This window comes from Micrasema longulum, unplaced genomic scaffold (genome assembly GCF_059751315.1).
Source record: "Micrasema longulum isolate JH-2025_06_02 unplaced genomic scaffold, ASM5975131v1 h1tg001020l, whole genome shotgun sequence".
Classification (NCBI taxonomy): Eukaryota; Metazoa; Arthropoda; class Insecta; order Trichoptera; family Brachycentridae; genus Micrasema; species Micrasema longulum.
The window spans coordinates 113,272-136,105 of record NW_028278208.1 but is presented as its reverse complement, the minus strand read 5'-3'; the positions used below and the strand labels follow the sequence as shown (position 1 = coordinate 136,105).

Below are 22,834 nucleotides of genomic sequence, written 5' to 3'. Positions count from 1 at the left end.
TACACTATTTTTAAATAATTGTAATCCTGTATGATAGATATCTATATGGTTAAAAAAGCTGTTAAAAGTGGAACACAAATTCTGGCTATAGTTCGTATTGACACTAGGTATTCTAAAGGTTGGGTGATTTCGTAGGGCACGTGATAGACAGTTAATTTGAATTTTATTTAGGAGCTGGGACGAATCAGCTAGACTGTTAATAATTTTATAGAGGAATGTGAGGTCTATTAATGTTCTCATTTTTTCAAGGTTAATCAGTTTGTGAAAACGTGCAGATAAGTCATGATTTGGAAATATAAGAGAGCATCGGAAATTCAAATGTTTTAAAAATTTGTCTTGTACTTTCTCCAGCCTGTCAATATAAGTAATGTATTGTGGATTCCAAATGATAGACGCAAATTCAAGATGGGTTCTTACATAACTGTAATAAAGATTTTTTATTGTTAGATCATTTTTAAAAGGCTTATAAATCACAACAAATTAAAATAAAATATATTCCATTAAACTTTATATTATAATTGCGAAAGTGTGTTTATCTGTTTGTTAGTGTTTCCTTCACATCGCAACAGAGCAACTTTTTAAAGTGATTTTTTGCATAGGGATAGCTGGAGAGCTGTGAGTGTTATTGGTCACTTTATCCCAAAGAAATATCACTCCCTCGGAAAGATTGTTAGTGAAAAATTAATTAATATTTACATACTACAACAGAGATTAAGGACATTTTAGAGAAAGTAATAAATAAGTCTAGGCATCTACAGGGCTTGTGACCTGTCATTGGCTAGTTAAAGTGGAACCGGGGAGGTGTTCATTGATTCGATTCAGTGATGGTATGAAAGAAGACAACTTTTTATCAAAGAAATCAAGACTGGTATGTTTGTTGGCAGACCTGAGAATTCTGGGCGTAGGGCAGGGACGAAGGAGCATATGAAGCAAATGAGGCTGAGCCTCAATAAGAAATTATTGCTATTCACCAGTACCAAATATGTATTTTAATTCGCATTATATCAACACATTATGAAGATAAAAAACTAGCAACCAATATAAAAATGCTCAAAGATGCCTACAAACATGGTCCGTATTGTGTTATTTTACTAAAGGTACCTACTTAACATTTACGCATATTTTACTTATCCTTAAAATCTGAGCTTCACTAGAAATTTGGTATCAAAGACGCCACTGGCATATGGGAATGAAAACCATAGTTAGTTCTATGGTTATCGGTATGAAAGAGTAAGTTTTGTCTGAGGTTTCTAGTTGGGAAATTAAATTTTATTGAGCTCAGTAGTTCTGGCGCGTCAAAGAGTGAGTTGAGGATTTTAAATAGGACTAGAAGGTTGGATTTATTTCATGGTTTATGTCGCCATAGACTAACGGATCGAACTGTTTTTTTCATAGGATAGTTGGTTCGCTCCGAACTCAAGTGACTTCTTTTTTATAAGCGCATAAACTTTCAACCCCTCTTACTTCTTCATAATAGTCTTTACAACCCTTGCGCTCCAAAAAATCTTACTGAGAATTTTATAAACCTTTCTGATCATGGTCTTTCTCAGGAGAGAACACTTTCCATTCCTCGGCATAGCACATCATTTTTCAGCTACTCCTTTTTCGTCCAAGCTGCCAGAATTTGGAATGAGCTACCTCTTCATTTAAAACATGCACCTTCTCTAGCCACCTTTAAAAAACGCCCGAAACATTCTTATACATGGTTTTTTTAGGGCCAGACCGCGAAATTTGAGAGGAACATTTCTCATGGTAAGCTTTATAAAAAATCCTTCTAAAACTTTTCAAAAAGTAATTAAAAAAAAAAAAATGTGATCTCAAAATGTAGTAAATCCTTAATTTCTCGAACAAGCAGTCCCTCCACAAACCTCTACCCATCTCCTACCCAGCCGCTTCCCTTGTCCGCGTCTGGTGCGTATCGCTCCGTTGCTCAAAAACGTTTTTATCGCATTTTTTTTATCGGGGAGGATTTAGGGTTTGCGGCAGGGATACGGAAAAATTATAGGTTTACTCCATTTTGAAATCATATGTTTTTTTTTAAAATGAAATTTTGGAAAAAAATTATTGAGATTTTTTTAATTGCTTACCACGAGGAATGTTCCTCTAAAGTTTCGCGGTCTGGCCCTGAAAAACCGTGTATTTCCCCAGAATCGTAAACTCCCCAAACTTTGACTTATTGTTTTTCTTTTCAAAATATATTTTTATCAATTTTTCTTTTTCCTTTCAAACTCATTATTTGATTCCACATTCCTTATCATCAAATATGCATAACATAATGTACTTTAAAAAAAGTTAATATGTGCAAGCCTTATCTCCCAATTCAAAAACAACTGTTTTAAATATTTAGGTTATTGTTATTTTATGTACGCTTTTTTAAATACATATGTATGTTTTTTTAGGACAAATTAAAATTTAATTTAATTTAATTGGTCAAATATTATATAAGGTCGGTCTTACTGAAAGGTGTAAAGGCGTGGACTCTAAAAGTTGATGTTATAAACCGCCTTGAAGCATTTGAAATGTGGATCCACCGTAGAATGTTAAGAATATCTTATACCGATATGATAACCAACAATGAAGTACTACGTAAAGCCAAGACTAATAGAGAACTATTCACCACTGTTAAGCTCCGTAAGATTTCATATTTTGGCCATGTGTTGAGAGGTGACAAATATGCCATACTTCAGCTTGTCATGAAAGGAAGATCGAGGGACGTAGAGGGGTCGGAAGAAAACAGATTTCCTGGCTTCGAAACATCCGAGCACGGACCAGGTTTAGAACTGTGGAGGAGCTGTTTCGCATTGCTCAGAATACGGAAGCGTTCTCCCAAATGATCGTCAACGTCGGGGGGACCCGACATGACACGTGCAGATGAAGAAAAAGTACAAAATTTAGACCAACTCTTCTTTTGACCAGTCTGTTTTTCGGTTGGCTGGAAGATATTGCTTTAAGCAATAATTCCGCCGAAGAACTTATTCTTCGTACTTGAAGTTTAAAATAAATAAATTCAATTCACGATTTATTCGCCATGTAATAAATACACGCATTAAAAATCACCCCCGTGTCTTCTGTCAATCTCCAACTGCGGTAGAAGCTCCAACCCTCAATCAGCAAAATCCCGCAGAACTAAGAAAATATCACGCAATTCAAAGTAAAAAAAAAAAACGCTTTTTACTTGGACTGTAATCGATCAGAAAAAGGGAGATTAAAAATAATATATGCCAGTATTTCATTGTTTACCATGATACGGGTTAAGTGCGATGTTTTTACTTAAAATAAAACATTATTTATAAGTACTAAAGTTCAGAATTTGCATTTTCCGAGAGTAGATTCACCATTCATTGTACCCACGCTAGAATTTACAAATTCAAATTCAGCCATCTTCGCCACGGAATTAATTCTTTCAAAATATGTAAAGACATACGCCCTGAAGCTGCCAATCAGGCCGCAAAGCTCGCAAGCTGGCATAAATGTGGAGCCGCCATCTTTGACGCTTTGACCGCAGTTAAATTATTAAAAATAATCTTCATGTATCTTAATTTCGCTCAAGGAAGTTCGGCAAAAAGTCTCTGGAAAATATTGGACATAACCTCAGAGTAATAATGCGCCAAGCTTTAGAGGAGCCCAAACGTAGGAAAACTATTCCATGACTATTGAGTATTAAGTTAGCTACAATTCGCAGCAAAACAATGGGCCGTAGTCAGGTCGAGAATTGCTAAATGGATATCAATTTGCATTGTTAATATGAACCTGTGTATTTATTATTGCAGGGTTATTTCACTTTATTTTTTTAAAACTCGCCTATATTTATTTTGTAAAACTGAAAATATACGTGTGTGTTTATTTTTTTATTCACAATAAACTTATGTTACATTTATTGAGACATAAATCCCAACTCCATGGAACCAAAGTCCCGAGTTTGTTTGTTAGTCCGTCACATCTCCTAAACGGCGAGTCGTAGCGGCCTGAAATTTGTACACGTCATTTAAGATGCCATTTCAAGGTTAACGTTGCTATTTTCGATAAAGACTCAAACTTTATATGGATGCCTAGTGCGGCCCCGACATGTTGCCCGTAATTAACTGTCATTATCAACAGTAAACATACTTGAATTCAAAAATTTATCCCCTAAATTGAGAAAAAATAGTATCTGAAGTAAATATATTGATAAAAGGAAAGTTTTTAAGCAACATAATACACGTGTCGGGACAATAAATGCCAAAAATCAATGCAAATCATGGGAAAATATTTGAAATCAATTATCTGTGAAAACTGACTCCTTTCACAGCTTTGACGCTCCTGTTGCTTCAACCAAACATACTGCAATTCACCATATTCGATTTTTATTTATCTCAACGTAAATATCCAAGTTATTTACAAACAAAGCCAAGCACAGCGACAAAAGCACCTGATAGAACCGTTGTGCCTATGTTGTCAAACAAAAAAAATGGCCGCCAATTTGTTGCTAACCAACAACGCTTGCGGTCTATGAAACATAGTGATATGGCTTATCTATAGGTTGACGCATTATTACTCTGAGGACATACCCAATTTAATAAACTGCCCGATGAACTAAAAATCGAAGCACGAATAGCAAATGTAAAAGTGACGCAATAAAAAAATATAACTTAAATCTTTTTGATAGTGATAGTCATTAATGTCATTTATATAGATAATGTGTAAAACTGTGATATGTATCTTATTTAATGTTTTTTTACGGTTTTGGATTGTATTAACTGATATGATGTATTGTCACAATTTTTTTTTCTTTTTATGTACGGTCCCAAATGTTTTTTTTCCTCTCCTCCTCCTCCTCTCTTGGGAGTATAATATCTTGTTCATGTATTATAAGTATTAATATTAATACGAAAAAAAAATTAGGTAAAACTAACAACTTTTATAACTATAACAGTATTATTCATTAAACATGATAATAAATTGTTACTATTAACATATCACAACACAGATGAAGTGTGTAAAGTGGCCACTTAAACCAGCCAATGACAGGTCATAAGTTCTGTAGATGCCTAGACTTCTATATTACCTTCTCTTAAATGTTCTTCATCTCTGTTGTAATGGGAGTTGAATCCAGTCATTGTCTACAAAAATTTGGACAAACTCAAAATACTGTTGAATTCATTACTAGATTATACCTTGATAAGGAAACTTGTGTAGATTCTTAACCGGACGGTAAAAAAAAGTTATTGAAAACAAAAATGTAATTTTCAAATTTGTGGATAAAAGTATCACTCGTGTTTTATTTATATAATAAATGTAATTTTGTTGCAACAGAGAGGGAAAACATTTTTGAGAAGGGAACATGGGAGCCTAGGCATTTACAGGGCTCATGAACTGTCATTGACTGGTTTATGTCTGGTCTAACATTCACCATTCTGCCTATGTTTGAACATCCACATTTCCTCAACTATTCCATCTGTTGACTTTTGTGAAGTAAAAAAGAAACCTTTTTCATGTGGGTGAGATTCATCCGGCCGAATCAATTCATCTACTAGGCAACGCCTGAAAACAATTTTCTCATTTTCATGCTTCTTTTTTTACCAGCTAGTTAATTCAACAATGTTTTGAGCATGTCCAAACGTTTGCAGACGGGCTGGATTTCCTCCCTAGGGAGTTATTTAGATATCAACGGCACGTATGACAATTTGGCGTCAAACTTGTACGCAATGTTTATTAGAAGCGCAGTCGGCTGTCATAACGCGTGACGTCATAATGACGTGAAGCCAACTGCGAGCCGTTTTGTATGTGCGCACTTTAAACCCAAAAATTGAAAATAAAAACTTGTTTCGAATACATTAATACTGATCATTAGAATTGTAAAAATCCCGACTTGTGAAAAAAAACTATTAAATGCTTTAGTTTTTACCCCATGTAAGAAGACATTTTTTATGTCCGATTTCCCGTAGCATTGAACTTCCTTATTGTAGCCAATGAGTAATGGGCGTACTTATCTGTGTTTATTTCCGATTGCTGCGAGTCCTAGACAGCCATAGCCAGCGGGAGTTTACTTAGAGAGCAGCGGGCGTCCGGCTCGAAGGACCACTTTTTCTTACTCTCTATATTAATGTCATATTGTACCACATACGCACCTACAATACTTTTAATTATTTTCTCATAGCAACATTTAAGAAAGAAACGCATTCTTCACGGCATCTTCTTCTTCTTCTTCACCATTGTTCTCTCCACTGCTGGGCCTCGTCCAAACGTCTCCATTCCTTTCTATCACCCGCTTTTATCATTCATGTTTCACCGGCTACCGAGGCAACACTATCAACCCATCTTTTTTGTGGCCTTCCAACACTTCTTTGTTCACCCATGGTCTCCACTTTATTATTCTGAATGTCCACCTGCCTGCCCACTGCCATTTTAATTTTCCATGATATCTACGACTCCGGTTCGGCATCTATTTCTTTAAAAAGTTGTAGTCAAATCGCGTTTTTTTTTTATTCGCGGATGACTTGAAACTATTTTTGAGGTTTAAAACTTTGGATGATTTTTGTACTCTCCAGGCGGATATAATAAACGTATCTATCGAGGGGAAGACAAAATAAATTATTGTTCAATATTATGTCTTTCCCCAGGGCCCACAAAACGCTTTTCTTCCGCTACAGAATGAATGACCGGATCTTATGCGGATTGCGAAGGTTAAAGATCTAGGCATCACTTTTGTGAGTTCCTTGACATTTCATGATCAGATCGAAACAATTTGTAGTAGTTCATTGAATATGTTAGGATTCGTCTTGCGTACTGCCAGGGTTTTTGGTAGTACACGAGCACTGAGAATTCTTTATTTCGAATGGACGACGAAAGAATAGAAAAACAAGTATAAATGGCAAAAAAGGAACGGCAACGTGAGACGAGGACGACCAAGGAAGATGTGGCATAATCAGATAAACCAAAATCTTAAGTCTGGTTACGTCAAAAGCAGACAGAACCGTAGGGCATGTATGACAAGATTTATGAATGTGGAAGAAGCTAGGATTGTATGCCAGGATAGACGTGTGTGGCGGTCCATTCTCTCTGCCTACCCCTACGGGGAAATGGCGTGATGGTAGTGGTGGTGGCAGTGGTGTTATTTACAACTCGTTGAAAATGGCTCTCAAAATTAAATATTTAGGTAAATCATAAGAACGCAAATATTTCTTTAAAAAAAAAAGGAAATATTAGTTTTCATAATAAAAACCTCGTTCAACTTAAATTAAATACAAAAATTATATTTCTATATTGATTACCCATTAAAAGTGCCTTTTGTAATATTTTACCACTCCGAGTTAATGATTTTGTACAAACACGACATTCTAGGGATGGCCGAAAAGTTTCCTGCCGAAAACAATTCAAAATAAATAACTGTTTGCATGTCGGTTTACATTCACGGCAAAAAAATTTAATATAATGAGGAAATTCCGTGTTGATTTTTTATTTGTATATAAAATATTTCATCATCATTCTCTTTCCTTACTCAATGGTGCATAGGGTACTGCACTGGAACGCCAATCGCAGCGTATCTTGATCATTTTTGCAACATAAAGGTAAGGTGATCAGTCTTACGCTTCAGGTACCAGTCCAAGGACTATGAAATATATTTGTAAAAAAAACACCCTTTTAAAAATTAATTAATATAATTACATAATTGATATATGGGTTTTTTACTGTACAATCTACTTTTTACAATTTTTCCTGTCTGGAATCGAATCTGAGCCCTCTTGCATGGTAGACAAACGCGCTGACCATTACACTATTAGGCCAACAAGAATAGAATATTTTACTATGCTAAATTTTTTTAAATTTAATATGTCGGGTTATCATCGCTACGATTTTTTGAAATTTTGTATTTTTTTTATTTTTATTATTCTGCGTGTGACGTCACTAGTTCTCTTCGGTGAGTTGTCCTGATTTGTGGGTTGGCTTCCCGGAAACCAGAAATCTATCACAACACTCAATCGTTGGTTGATTTAGAAGACTTGCCGACATTTCGTTCGGTTATTTCTGTTCATTTTTATTAAATTTTTAAAACATGTAAAAGAAACCTCGCCGTACATTTAAACGCTTTAATTTTTACCGTGTGTCGTCGGCTTCGTGGCGCAGTGGTCAGCACGTTTATCTACCGTGCAAGAGGTCTCGGGTTCGATTCCCGACATGGTCGACATGAAATATTTATTTTAAAAAGGTATTTTCACACTTGAATATTTCATAGTCTCTGAACTGGTACCTAAAGCATAAGACTGATCAACTGACTTTCATGTAACAAAAAAATATCAAGTTACGCTGTGATGGGTGTATCAATACAGTACCCTATGCGCCATTAGGTGCGGAAAGGGAATAATGAATGAATGTAAGAAAACACTTACTACAAAGGTTTGGCCTATTTTTTTCGAATATAAATCCGCCATGTTGCGTCCAAACCCAAATTTATTTAACAATTAATAAAAATGGTAAAAAATACAGTTCCAGAACCAAAACCCTGGATGTTTTCAACTCGATAGCTGTTTTAAAGAAAAAATCATGAATGAAGTTAATTAATAGTTGATTGATAGCTTGCCATTTTTGAGGTCCTGGGTTCGACTCCTGGACGTGAAATATTGATTAAAATGGGTGTTTAAATTGCAATATTTTATTGATCCTGGTACTGACACCTGAAGCGTAAGATTGATTATCTTACCACTTCGAAAACATTTTTACTACAAGCTAAAACTGACAGTATGAACTGACTGCATAACTACGGGTGTTATAACTATACTTTATATTTTGTACAGTGTTCACTTTACTTCCTAGTGGGAACTTGATTTCATATACTTCTTCCCTGGCTGTTAGTGATTATTATCTATATGCCTGATATCCACACATCTCAGCAATTTTTCCTCAATAACTTGGGTGCTGACAATCTGTTGTTTGCATACAGGAAATGTATGATTTCAATTTCAGTGCTACAGAACAGCGTTTATTTGGTATTTTTAGTAACAAATTATGACAATTAATTCCCAACTAAGTCAAAATAATTTTCGGTGGGATGGTTTTTTATTATGACGTGTTTATTTTACACAACATTCGAAAGCGAATGTTTTTTTATTTTCCCGGCTGAAACTATTCAGTCTCCCCTCTTGGTTTCAATATATCTCGCTCTCACATCCGCACGCAGTCCTCGCGACTGGGAATTACTCAATCTTTTAGAAATATTTCCGATTTATTTATTGCGTCATTAAAACAAGTGAAGGGCCCTAAATGGCTGACCACAGGGCCTTAACCTCGTCGAAATCGCGATATTTAATCAACCCCCGGGTACTTACTTTGTGACGTAATTTATTTGACAGATGTTTATACAGATCAGCGATGGTATTCTGAATCTTCTCCACCCCCTAGAGAGTGGTTAATTGGGGGATTTTTTAAATACGACCACACTTTGCTTTAATAGTGTCGGGTTGTGGTCTGGTCCCGTGACTGGTGTTGTGGACTCACGGGCCGGAGGTCCGAGGTTCAAACCCCACTCTACCCCAACTTGATTCCCATTTTCTAATTGTGAGTTATTTACAACTCGTTGAAAATGACCACCAAAATTGAAAGATTAGGGTAAATTATAAGAACGCTAATATTTATTTTTATAAAAAAAAACATATTTATTTATTTGACACTTTATATACATATAAAATATATATACATATACAATATACATATACATATACAATATATATAGGGGAATGGTGTACAAAATGACACAGGCGGGTAAAATGACACAGTAATCATATCTCAGAAACCAAACTCTTGGTCATGTTTGAACCTGCACAAGAATGAGCACTGGTACGACACATAAATACTCACCAATATTTAGGACGCTTATGGCGACCGCCCGAGAAGGACGTGTTACGGGTTACTTTGTGAAATAAAACAATATTTTAGTTTCGCGGACACCGAAGGTATTAATTATTATTATTTTATTTGTATTATTCTACAACACAAACTGAAATGATATGTTGTGTCGTTGTTAATCTTCATGTAAAACTATAATTTTGTTAAAATTTACTAAGTGCAATGTGATATTTTTTGATGTTTTTAAAAACTCACGCAGTGGGGCAAACCGACATATGTACCGGTAGGGTAAAATGACATACTATGTCATTTTCCCCCACTAATTACTTTCATTTCTTTAGAATAATAATAATGCTTCGCAATTATGTGCGTAAAACATGACATTTGAATACAACTCCAAATATATCAGAAGCTAAAGCTAAAGGATCCAAAAAACATATCCTGGAAAAGTGTAAACAAGGTATATGATTGAACAAAAAATTGATTGTTGATTCAGACACTGAAGACCTTCTACTTACAGACGATGAAGATGACTACTCATGCATTTATTGTAATGAGTTATATACGAGATCAAAGCCAGGTAAAACATGGTTAAAATGCACAAAGTGTGGAAACTGGGTTCATGCAGAATATGCTGGTTTAAATAAAAACAACAAGATTTTTGTTTGTGAAGTGTGCATTTAATATTTTAATTCTTTAATATTCATAAAAAAACTTATCAATTCTGTTTTTAAAAAGTCTTGAATAATCATCCCATCTAAGTTTATATCGTATGTCATTTTGTACACCCGGTGGGGCAAAACGGTTTTTTGCAGTATGTTTTTATTTTTGTATTTTTATTTTATAGATTTGTATTTTTTCCTACAACAACAGTGCTAAGATGTTAAAAAATAATGTACATTTTGAACCAAAGAGATTTTTTACTAAATGTGTTACCAATGATTTTTTTTTTATTTTATAAAAAATCTATGTCATTTTGTACGCCCTTCCCCTACACATAAGGGAGGGCATATTGCCTTAAGGCAATTTCTTCCTACCTGCCCGAACCGTTCAGTTTGAGAAAATTACAATTACGAGTACATGGGCATATTGAATCTTACAATATTATACAAAAATTAAAAACAAAGATTAACAAAATAAAAATATATGTAAAAAAATAAACTAACACTACTATGAAGAGAGGAGAGGGGATGGGAAGGAAAGAAGAAGGATAAAGGAAAAATTGAAATATTTAGATAGTGACATTTCAATCTTGCCTTAAATGTAAATAAAGAAGGGGGTCTCTTACATTAGTGGGTAGATTATTCCACAATCGAGCGGCTACTACTGTGAAAGAGGAGGCAAGAAAATTAGAGCGATGACAGGGTTTTATTTATTTATTTATTAACGGACATTGTCCATGTATACAATTTAGAAGGTTTAAATATAACAATAAAATAATAGTTTGAAACATAAAAAAAAAAGAAAAGAAGCATTGACAAACATAAGGGACATCGAGACAAGATCTGGACTATTTATTTAGTGCTCGTTTAAATCGTTGTAAACTCAAACCAAAAAAGTCCAGATCTTGTCTTGAGTTAGCAATACGACAAAGACGGGTCATTGGAGAATTAAGGCCATAGTTTGTTCTATGCTGATCGATGAACAGTACTTCATTGTTTCTCAATCTACGAGTCGGAATATTGAATTTTACTTGTCCCAGTAATGATGGAACATCGATTATACCATTTAGTATGCCGAACATATATATGGAGTCAATATTAGTTCTACGTTTTTGTAGACTAGAAATATTTAACATCGACTCTATTTCAGCATAAGAATAATTATCTCTCTCTAGTCCAAGCATCCACGCTAAAAAAGGGTTCTCTTGTTTCTAGAGCGAAGAGATAGTCTGTGTTGTAAAAGAGGGTAGGTGAGTTCTCTCGGAGCTCATCGGTATATTTTTTAATTTATATTTATGTTTCGGATTAGCAACACTTCTGAAATATTACAAAATACAAAATATAAAAAAAAAAACATTTTGACCTCTCAGGAATTGAGCCCAGAACCTCAATTGATTACTTTTTTCAGTTTCCTAAAAGTAGCCATCTAGTCAAAAACACTCGTCCAGGGTTCTGGTTATGTTTTACGCACTGACCTGTATTTTCCATCCGCCAGCTACTTTTGTTTTTCTTATTTTTAAACGCATTTCGATTTGCTTTGTCCTAGCGCCAATTAAAAAGAGTTTACAAATATGTACACGAGCATTTAATCATAAAAGCGACCACTCACATACTTCAAGGGAGTCGAGCAGGAGGGGTTGGGTTGGGTTAACACGAGATTTGGTTTTAGCACGCGACTGTCAGAAAATACAATATGGACGTTAAAAATAGCGGGGACATTTGTATTATAATGCGAGTTACATTGTGTAAGCAGTATCAATAATCGATCCAATGAAATTGCATAAAAAACGTTATTTTTTGTTTCTCTCTTTTCACAATCGGTCGTAGACCATAAGAACTTTTTTTCAATAATTTATTGAGTAAGAGAGAGGAATCGTCAGGTGACCTCCGACATCTCTTTTGTGAAACGGAAGGGCTAACTACCTACTTAGCAAATCCAGAACGCCAAAGCGATTACGATGCCTAACATCTCCATTTACGTCTAGTGAGCTGCTGCCCAGACTATTGATGTGATTACCGAGTTTTTGCTTGTACGCCACACTGAATTTTCTTAGCTCGCCTATAACTAGAAGCATTTGTAAATGCTCGCGCTTTTCGATGTTTCTGGTAAACCAGGGCCGCGATTATGATGGGAAGCTAAAGACGTCATACCATGGCCAGAATCTGATACGAACATCAAATGTTAAGGATCCGGGCGTTCGATTTGTGAGCACCCTGACATTTCATGCACACATAGAGACAATCAGTAGTAATGCATTGAAGATGTAAGGATTTGTTCTGCGTACTGCCAGGGTTTTGAAAATACCCCCGTACTGAAAACTCTTTACAACTCCTTGGTGCGAACTAGACTCGAAAGTGGCTCGATGATTTGGGGGCCACATGAACTGAAGCACTCTTTTATGATAGAGAAAATCCAAAAGAAGTTTCTGAGATATCTCTACATGAGAGAGTGCGGGTATTATCCTCGGCTCTACCCGACCGAGTTTCTCCAGAGTATGCACGGCTACAACAATGTGTATTTAGCTAAACATTTTTATCAATTGTTGTGCGGTATGGTCGATAATCTTGAGATTATGATGAGCATTGGTTTGTATGTACCTGATAATTACCTAAGACAGCGTCAGCATAGATTGTTTCATATTCCAATATACAGGACCAATCTGCCGATGGTTAAAAACATTCGTTGTGTCCAATTTCTCGTAGGTCTAAAGTTCTTCACTGCAGATTTATAATATCTCGTCTAAAAGTGTACACTTTTGTGTTTTCCACTGACCCGATTTTATGTTTAAAGTTGCTTAAGTTGTACATTGCGGACATTTTACACCACCTAAATACTCGATTATGATGGGAAGATTAGGACGTCATAGTCATACATTCACCGAGTGATTACGAAGATACACTACCGATCCCCCTCACCTTCAAGTTTTGATGTAAGTACCTCGGTTTATACCGACGGGTCTAGAACCCCTAAGATTCAAAATAACAAGAAAACAAAAAAGTAGTTCCTCATGGGTGCGTACTGGGACCTATCCTGTTTATTTTGAAAATGAATAATGTTGTGAAATATGTGAGCAAATGTTAAATTGAACTTTTTGCAGATGATACTTTTATATATGACACGGAAAGTAGTCAGTTAGACTGTGTAAATGTAATGCAGAAGTTATTAAATAAAACTTCTGACCGGTAAAATGTAAATAAACCTTTGTTAAACGTATCAAAAAGCACATTCATCGTTATTGGAGTATGTGAGGAAGGTAGACATATTCATAAAATAAATTATGAACTGGTTGAACAAGTTGATAAACTGAAGTTTTTAACTAAAGGTAATATAGAGGCCATGAAGAAACTGATACACGCCCGTTGCAAAAACGGTCGTAAACAACATGCCGTAATATGCTTGGACCTACCACAGAGAAATGCCTAGTGGCCAAAGCTGTATTACTGTTTGGTGTGTTGTAATAATTTACGCCAGATAAATAGCTGGTTATTCTTTTTTGTTGTATTCTTTGTATTTAAATTGAGTCGTTTACAGGGCTTATGACCTGTAAAGGTCTAAATTTACATATTCCTCAATAATCCTCTTATTTTGGTTGGGATTTCCATAAAGGTTATTTCAACAGACAGTCCGACAGATTGTTAAGTATTAAAATTTTGTTTTTTTTTGCAGAAACAATGATAGATCCAAGTTCCTCCGAAGAAGATAGTGATGATGAGCACAAAAAAGGACCCGGTAAGTTCAAATTTCATTCTGAATTCGTTGCAACAGAGAGGGAAATCATTTTTGAGAATGGAACATAGATGTTTAGGCGTTTACAGGACTTATAACCTGTCATTGGCTGGTTTAAGTGGCCGCTTTACACACTGCGTAACATTAATAATTTTGCCCATGTTTAAACATCCAAATTTCCTCAACTCTTTCACCTGTTGACTTTTGTGAAGCAAAGGAGTTGAAACCTTTATTATGTGGGTGAGATTCATCCGGCTGAACCTTCTAGGCAACGCCTGAAAACAATTAGCCAATTTTTATACTTCCTTTGATTCTTCTTATACCAGGTAGTTGATTAAACAAATTTAGATCTAAATAACTCCCAATGGAGAAAATTCAACTTTTCTGCAAACATTTGGACATACTCAGAACACTGTCGAATTTCATTGATCAAAAAAAATCTTTGTACGAACCTAAAACCTCAATCTCTTAAGCCATTCATCAAACACGGCCAACTCCAGCTTTCTCCAGCTCCAGGTGCGAAACTTATTAAAACGTTTTAAATTTTATCTCTCAAATATGAAACTTGGATCATGTTTTTGTGAGAATTTAAATTTGGACACAGATTTTACATTGTCTGAATATTGTCTAGCAAATTTACATAAAGTTTGAGGCCTTGAGATGTCAAAAGGTCTAAACGATTGAGGAAAGATAAGTATCCTTGAAGACCTCGATTATTTTTCGCCAGTCAACGAAAACTGTTTGAAATATTTTTTTGTTGTTGTTATTCGTTAAAAACTAAACTGTATTGTTTATCGTTTGACAGCAAAAAACTGTTAACACAAAAAAACATTATTTTGAATAATATTAAACGTGTTCATGTAAATATGATTACATCGAATTTAACTTTCCAGGAGTTTTGTTGTATAGGTTGCGTGTATTCAAATGAAAGAGTTTATCGCTAATTTTAAAACTTAATTTTAACAGATGTTCGAATGTGATAATAATAAATGTAGACAATATGGAGTGAGTTTGAGTTTGCAATAGAATGAGTTGAATTTACGAAAATTTTGAGTGTCTGTTGCGACGTTGTATTCCGCGTTAAGTACCAGCGGTGAACGGACAAAGTTTGGCTTTGCTGGTTTCCGTTTTCTAGCTGCTGGTGGCGTGTAAAATTAATGTTTTTAACTGCCCGGCATTTGGTGTTGCCAGTGTCTATGCATGTATTTAATTTATGATGGATAACTAATACAGCGTTTTCGTTATATAATATCTCAAGGGCGCTTAACAATGTTATTCTACACGGTTTTTCAGGGCCAGACCGCGAAACTTTAGAGGAACATTCCTCACAGGAGCTTTAAAAAAAAATCCAATATTTTTTTTTGAAAAAGTGATTTAAAAAAAAAGAGAACACCTTGGGGTGCTGGGTTTGATCCCCGGCAAGGGCAAACGGGCAATTTTGACTCTAATATTTCATTGAACTTGTTTCACGTATCAAACGGTTTGAACAGAAACAGTACATTTTGAGGCACTGCAGTGTAAAGTGAAGATAGTGCTGATGATTATTCCCTTTTGTAGGCGGTCACAAGAGCCACGGGCGGCATCGCGCGGAGCCGGCGGCCGCGCCCCGCGCCGCCGCGTCCCCCGCGCGGGGCGGCGCCGCCCCGACCCCTGCGCCCGCCCGGGCGCCCCCGCAGGCCACGCCCCCGCCCGCCGCACCCCGCGCCCAGCCGCAGCAGCTCGCGCCTCCGCAGCACCAACCAGCGTGAGTATACGACGAATATTAAAATTGAAAAAATGCTTTCTTACTCGCGGTAAAAAATAGAGCATTTAATTGTATGGAGAAGTTTCTCAGAAATGTACGAAAAAAATAATAAAAACTACTTTGAAACGTCACAGGTTCATGTTTGGTTGCGCCAAATTTACTATATCATTACTGTGGATAATTTATATAGCGCCATTTTTGTGAAAATCACCTTAAGGGCGCTTTAAAATATCCCAACACGTCTTACAGCTACATAGCGCATTGACGGTTGGGATTCAAGTTCCTCGTTTAAAATTATAATTTAATTTAATAACAGATAGAAGCTAGATTACATCATGTCTTGCTGCTACAGAGCGCATGAATGGTATGAAGCCTAGGCTCCATTTACATTATTTAAAAATTAAATTTTGGTTTTTCTGATTATTTTTTCAAAATAGTTTACAAATAAGAGCTGGATTACAACATATACTGCAGCTATAGAGCGAAGAGACGGTTGGAATTTCAAACCCTATTTATGAATTTTAAGTTATAAATTATTTAAAAGTTTATGACAATGATTCAAATAAAAAAAACACACAAAAGCAGGGTAGTAAGTTAGTCAAGTGTTTATAATAAAAAGTTTAAAAAAAAGTGTTTTCACATATTATAATATTATTGTTCGCAAGATAAAAGCGACTACCGGTGTTCGAGGGGTCTGCCTGGTAACCGAAAACACATTAGCTACATCTTGCCAGGTAATTTCTGGGAAATACGACCAAAGAATGACATCTTTTGTTCCATCGGCTTCGTGTCCATTTTGAAACGAAACTTTAGAGTAGGTAGAATAAAGGACGCAACATTCCCGCTCAAAATTTCTGCATGTATTTTTTGAATTTTTGTCTATTGTATTTGAATATACATGTATTGTGTATTGCACATTTACTAGGTTGCGGCGTTAAATTTATTGCTACCTACTGAGCCCTAGTGTAGATGTTGCTTTATTATAATTTTTTTTAATTTTTTTTTTTAATAAAAACCTTTATTAGCATAAATAAACAATACATTCAGTAAAAAAATGGAACACTTAAGGTTGAACTTGCCAAAAAAGAGTCTGGCTCTTGTGTTTGGCAAGTTTACAAAATAACATAAAAAAGAAACAAAAAATGCAAAACAAAATAATAAAATAAATAAAAAATTAAACAATTTAAAAAATTGAGAAAATATAACACTAAAAAAAAATACTACTGTAGGTTCAATATTTTTCTCTCCGGCCCAATAACAACAACTGAACTGTCATCGAATGTGTATGTGATCTTAGAATTGTCAGCGCGATGGCTAACTAGATTTTATAGCTATCAATAAGTCATGATATCAATAAGTTGTGATATCGAATGAATAAATAATAAAGAGACCGACAAGTGCATATCAAATACCACAAGACATCTGATAGAGCCAGTCGCGAAAGAAGTTCCAATCAGGGGCGTGTGGTGAGGTTTTTGATTGGGGAAGCAATCACTTGGTACTCTAGGTACATAGGTAAAATATGTACCTTCTACCAACACAATAATTTGATTTAAGTATTTTGAAATAAACTAAAAAGCAATTTAATGCCATAATTTCATAATAAAAGAGTTGTTTCATAATATTACAATTCCATCGCATCGAGTCAACCGATCTCAGAGCTAAATTTGTTATAAAATACTCGCAGTAAATGAAAAATGAGCATGGATTGATTTGTCAGAACTGCTTCCACATAGCTTGAAAGATCTCAATTTTCGCATGCGCAGACTTGTGAATTTAGTACTGGGCGACCGCCTCATAGGAACCAACAAAAAATTAGGTGCTGATAGTTTTTAAGTAAATTTTTTAGGGAAGCATTGGTTCCACGGACCGCGCATGGTTCCATTATTAAGGCTGGAAGAATCCCATTACAAGGTAGGTAATTGCATTTATTTGTATTGGGGTTCAGCGGAAAAGTAAATAAAGATAACGCAATTGCAACGACAAAATACGCAAACCAGCAAAACCCGCAAAAACGAACCTCATGTAAGTTATCTTGATCGCGTATCATTTAATAAAGTATAATTCTAAATAATGTTAATTCAGGATAATTTGACATCGGATTACATCTCAAAAATCCCCTCTGCTAAATCAAAATCTGCATACTCATATTATTTGCAGTTTGTTATTTTATTTGTTCATAAAATATTATTTATTGGAGAAATCAACAGTAAAAGCCCGTTTGCACGTGGACAATACAATATCGTTTTGTCCCAGGATTCGACCATTGTCCACGCGTAAAGAGCAATTTGTAGGACACAGAATGTCTGAATCATAGTTCCATGGTCTGAATGTTTTAACTGCACTGTAGGAATGTCCGACTTGACTTTTCTTCTGACTAATTGAACTGAGGGTGTTGCTGCTTATATATTGTTACTGTTCAGTGTTCATTTTACTCTCTGATGGGATTTTGATTTCGTGTACTACTTCCTTGGCTGTCAGCAATTTTATCGATATAGCTGATATCCGCGCATATCAGCAATAATTTGTCATCGGTTATTTAGGTGTTCCGGTATTCAATTTTTTACATACAGAAAATGTGTGATTCCGTTTCTACACTGTCCTTAAAATATGATAGTTGGTCAGCTCTTACATATCTTAATAATGTAATATAAATAACTATGTTTTTCTTTGCTTTAGGGGACCCCAACCTCTTGCTCCGTCACCGAGCCCATCTGCCGCCAGCCAATCAGACAAAGATAGTCAAGATCCTCAGGTAAGGTTTTGGTGACTGTGCCAAGTCTTTTGATTTTTAATACTACAGTAATGAAACCGTAACCAACTCAGTTACAGTGTGAAGCTCTATCGTCCCCAATTCCTCCTCAATTCAAAGATAAACTTCCTTCTCAGCAGGGTGGTTTCAGACTGGAATAAATTGCCAAGTCCAGTTGTCTATTCCATTTCGGTCAACTAGTTTAAAAACCGTTTAAAAGCTTTTTTGAAGAAAGAGAAACGCAGTCAAAAAGCAGTACACGAGATATAGGCGCATCAGCAAAGGCTGCCTGCATAAGTATAATAATTGATTTATTTATTAATAATTTATTTATTGACGGACTTATACAGTCCATTCCAACAATGGTTAAAACATTTTTTTATAATAAATACATGTACAAATGAAATAAAATATAACTAAATCAAATTAAATCTAGGACAAAAAAATATGTAATTACTGCTTCAAGATAAGATTTGGTATATCTAAGTGATTTTCAAATCTATAAAGACTTACACCAAAAAAGTCCAGATCTTGTCTCAAGTTTACAATGTGACACAATTGGGATATTGGTGCATGCAAGCCATAGTTTGTGCTGTGTTGATCAAGGAACAGCAAATTATTATTTAGCAATCGGCGGATCGGAACATTGAATGCTACTTATTCCGGTAACGATGGTACATCAATTAAGCCATTCAGTAAATTAAACATATATATGGAGTCAATGTTATTTCTACGTTTTGACTTCATTTCTCCGTAAGTGTAGTCTCCCCTCTCGAGGCCAATCATCCATGCTACCTTTCTTAGCAGACGACATTGCACCGATTCAACATGATTTACCCCGCCTACATAAAAGGGAGACCAGATCACGGAGGCATATTCAAAAAGAGGACGAACAAGTGAGCAATATAGTGCTTTACCTATAAACATATTAGTAAAGTTACTAGATGTCCTGCTAATAAAATTTAAGAGTTTTTGTGACTTGTTAATCATAGTATTAATATGTTCATTAAAGATAAGTTTACAGTCCATGATAACTCCGAGGTCCTTAATAGACTTGACTACATCTAAATTAATATTTTCTTTTTTGTAATCAAAGGAGATAGGTTTGTTCACTCTAAAAAGACATTAGTTTACATTTTTTAATATTTAATTCTAGGTGGCTGGCTTTGCACCACATATTAAAAGAACCAGTATCTGACTGAAGCAGCGAACGCAGCAGCAAAAAAAGCAGCCTGCAAATAATAATAAAGCATTATTATTTGTGTGCTAAACAAGCTTCTGATATCAGTACGCCCTATATAGATCTATTGTGACGGGTCCTCGTCAATGAGTTAACTCCCTCCAAGCCTAGCTTTCTGAAGGGCCGGGCTGTTTAATGGGGGGCGAGTGCTTTTATATCTGTTGAAGTAATTACAAACCAATTCATTTTTAATTATAGGAAAGAGCTGAAAGAGTGGAGGAAGAGAGGAAGCGAAGACTACAGCTGTACGTGTTTGTATCTCGCTGCATAGCATATCCGTTCAATGCCAAGCAGCCGACTGACATGACCAGAAGGCATACCAAGGTTACTCCGCACCAACTGGAGACCATCCAAGCCAGGTTTCAGGTATAGCAAACAACTCGTCTTAAAGAAAATACATTTGATAGATATCTAGATCTGTATAATGGGCTGGTTTAAGCGATCACTCATTAACCTGTCTGCCTTAAGTTTAAGGTTTCACAATTTTCAGAAGTAAAATTGTATTTATATTTTAATGAAAGCCCAACGTGTGTTACTGCATTACTCTAATACCCAACTTTACACCTGTTACCATATTTTTTTAAATTATGTGGTTATATATCCTTTTCTAGCCTTGAAAGTCACTTCACTACACACGTAACAAAAGTTGTTAGGACTATTCACACGGTTACGTGGCATTGTGACGTTTGACAATAAAAAATAAAAACCAGTTTGGAGAAACCAATCGTCACAAGTTTGGCGTAATTTTTCTATCCCTCGGTCATTTAAAAAAATCCTGGAAATATTAGAGAACATTTTACTAAATATTATAGATTAAAATAAAACCACAGTTGAAATAATACTAAGCGTCTTCATTGCATTTTGTTAAAGGCTTTCCTCAAGGGAGAGACCCAGATCCTCGCTGATGAGGCGTTCCAGAATGCCGTGCAGAGTTACCACGACGTGTTCCTAAAGTCGGATAGGATTCAGGACATGGTGCGATCTGGGGCATGCAGCCATCACGACTTCAGGGAGGTGTTTAAAAACAACATTGAAAAGAGGATCAGGTTTGAATAAACAAATAACAAAACTCCTTGAATCTGTAGATTGGAGACAGAGTGTGTCTGATACACCTTGTTAGATTGAACCTTTCTGGAACTTCTAGATGTAGGTTCTGCTATGCACATGAGTGACGTCAAAGACGGAGTAATTATAAAACTACAAAATTTAAAAAAATCATAGTTCTGATAAAACGATGTAATTTTTTTTAAAAATTGGTTTAGTTTGATTAACAATATTTTGAGTTTGTCCAAATTTTTGTAGACAAAGACTGGATTCAACTCCTTGGGGAGCTGTTAACATTAACATATTACAACAGAGATGAAGAACATTTTAGAGAATGTAATACAGAAGTCTAGGCATTTACAGGGATTATGACCTGTCATTGGCTGGTTTAAGTGGCCACTTTACACGCTGTGTAACATTCACCATTCTGATAATATTTGAACATTTATATTCCTTCAATTATTTCATCTGTTGATGTTTGTTGATGTTAACTTGATGTTAACTTATTTTTAGTATGGCTAATTATATCAATGTCGAACAAATAAATATACATCATTCAAAAATGACGCGTGCGTCTTGTGTGAGCGCTCGATGCATACTGCGACCGCGTGATTATGTGGCCAGCCACTCGCGCTCATATTGCCGGTCCTTTGACTCGCGCTCAAAAACCGACAAAATAGGGAGCGGTGGGCACGACGAGGAGCATGACGTGCAGCATGACTAGTAATGTTGCCACACTACGTCTCTGCCTCCTTTCCTCGCTACTTCCCATGCCACTTGTCGAGTGTGTGGCAGGCCCATTACGTAGCGCACGTCGATATTTATAATATCTTGAGAATATGCTAACAAAGAAAGAGAATCTAGTATCGGAAAACTCCTTCGGAGACGTGAAAAATGTCAATTGTTCAACAAATGTTAGCGATTTAATAATAAAGTTTGCATAATATGTATATTTTTTCCAATAAAAACCTTTATTAGCATAAAAAAACAAAACATACAGTAAAAAAATGGAACACTTGCCAAAAAAGAGTCTGGCTCTTGTGTTTGGCAAGTTTACAAAATATTATAAAAAAATAAACAAAAAATGTAAAACAAAATAACACAATAAATAAAAAATTAACCAATTGTAAAAGTTGAGAATATTTAACACTAATAACAAATAAAAAATAAAAATAAAAAAACAAAATTTATAAATTGATATACACAGGCACATATTATACATACATCTTTATTTTCAAAATACGGTTAATGTTAATTATGTTATTAACATATTACAACAGAGATGAAGAACATTTAAGAAAAGGTAATATAGAAGTCTAGGCATCTACAGGGCTTATGACCTGTCAATGGCTGGTTTAAGTGGCCACTTTACACACTGTGTAACATTCACCATTCTGCCTATATTTGAACATCTATATTCCTTCAATTCTTTCATCTGTTGATGCTTGTGAAATGTTCTTCATCTCTGTTGTAATATGTTGATATAAACAGCTCCCCAGGGAGTTGAATCCAGTCCTTGTCTACAAAAATTTGGACAAACTCAAAATATTGTTAATTATGTTAGGAAGCTTTTCTTTAATTTATCCTTAAACTTTCCGTTATTTATTTCTTGACGTAGATTTTGTGGTAAATTATTGAAAAGCTTCCGTCCTATGTATGTAAGTATAATGATGTTTGGCCGTGGTAGTTTTAATTCTCTGTAGAGCGAGGCATCCTGTTCTTAACCTTCCCGTAATACGGTCCGATGGGAGGCTCTCCTTGTGCACCGGAGTATACAACACTTTCCGTAGATATCCTCCACTATTAAAACATTAAATTCTTTGAACAGTTCGGTAGTTGAGAACAA

General features: G+C 35.4%; 1 protein-coding gene across 1 annotated transcript in view; it reads left to right on the top strand.

Moving 5' to 3' along the window:
* The first annotated feature begins 18,636 nt into the window (after positions 1 to 18,636).
* Positions 18,637 to 22,834, top strand: part of Cadps (calcium-dependent secretion activator 1) — a 104,779-nt gene continuing 100,581 nt past the window's right edge. Inside the window, exons 1-3 of the mRNA XM_088232790.1 lie at positions 18,637 to 18,707; positions 20,143 to 20,310; positions 20,815 to 20,990. Of these exons, the coding sequence (XP_088088916.1) occupies positions 20,248 to 20,310; positions 20,815 to 20,990 (239 nt within the window). The 5' untranslated portion in view covers positions 18,637 to 18,707; positions 20,143 to 20,247. The remainder of the gene's footprint in view (positions 18,708 to 20,142; positions 20,311 to 20,814; positions 20,991 to 22,834) is intronic.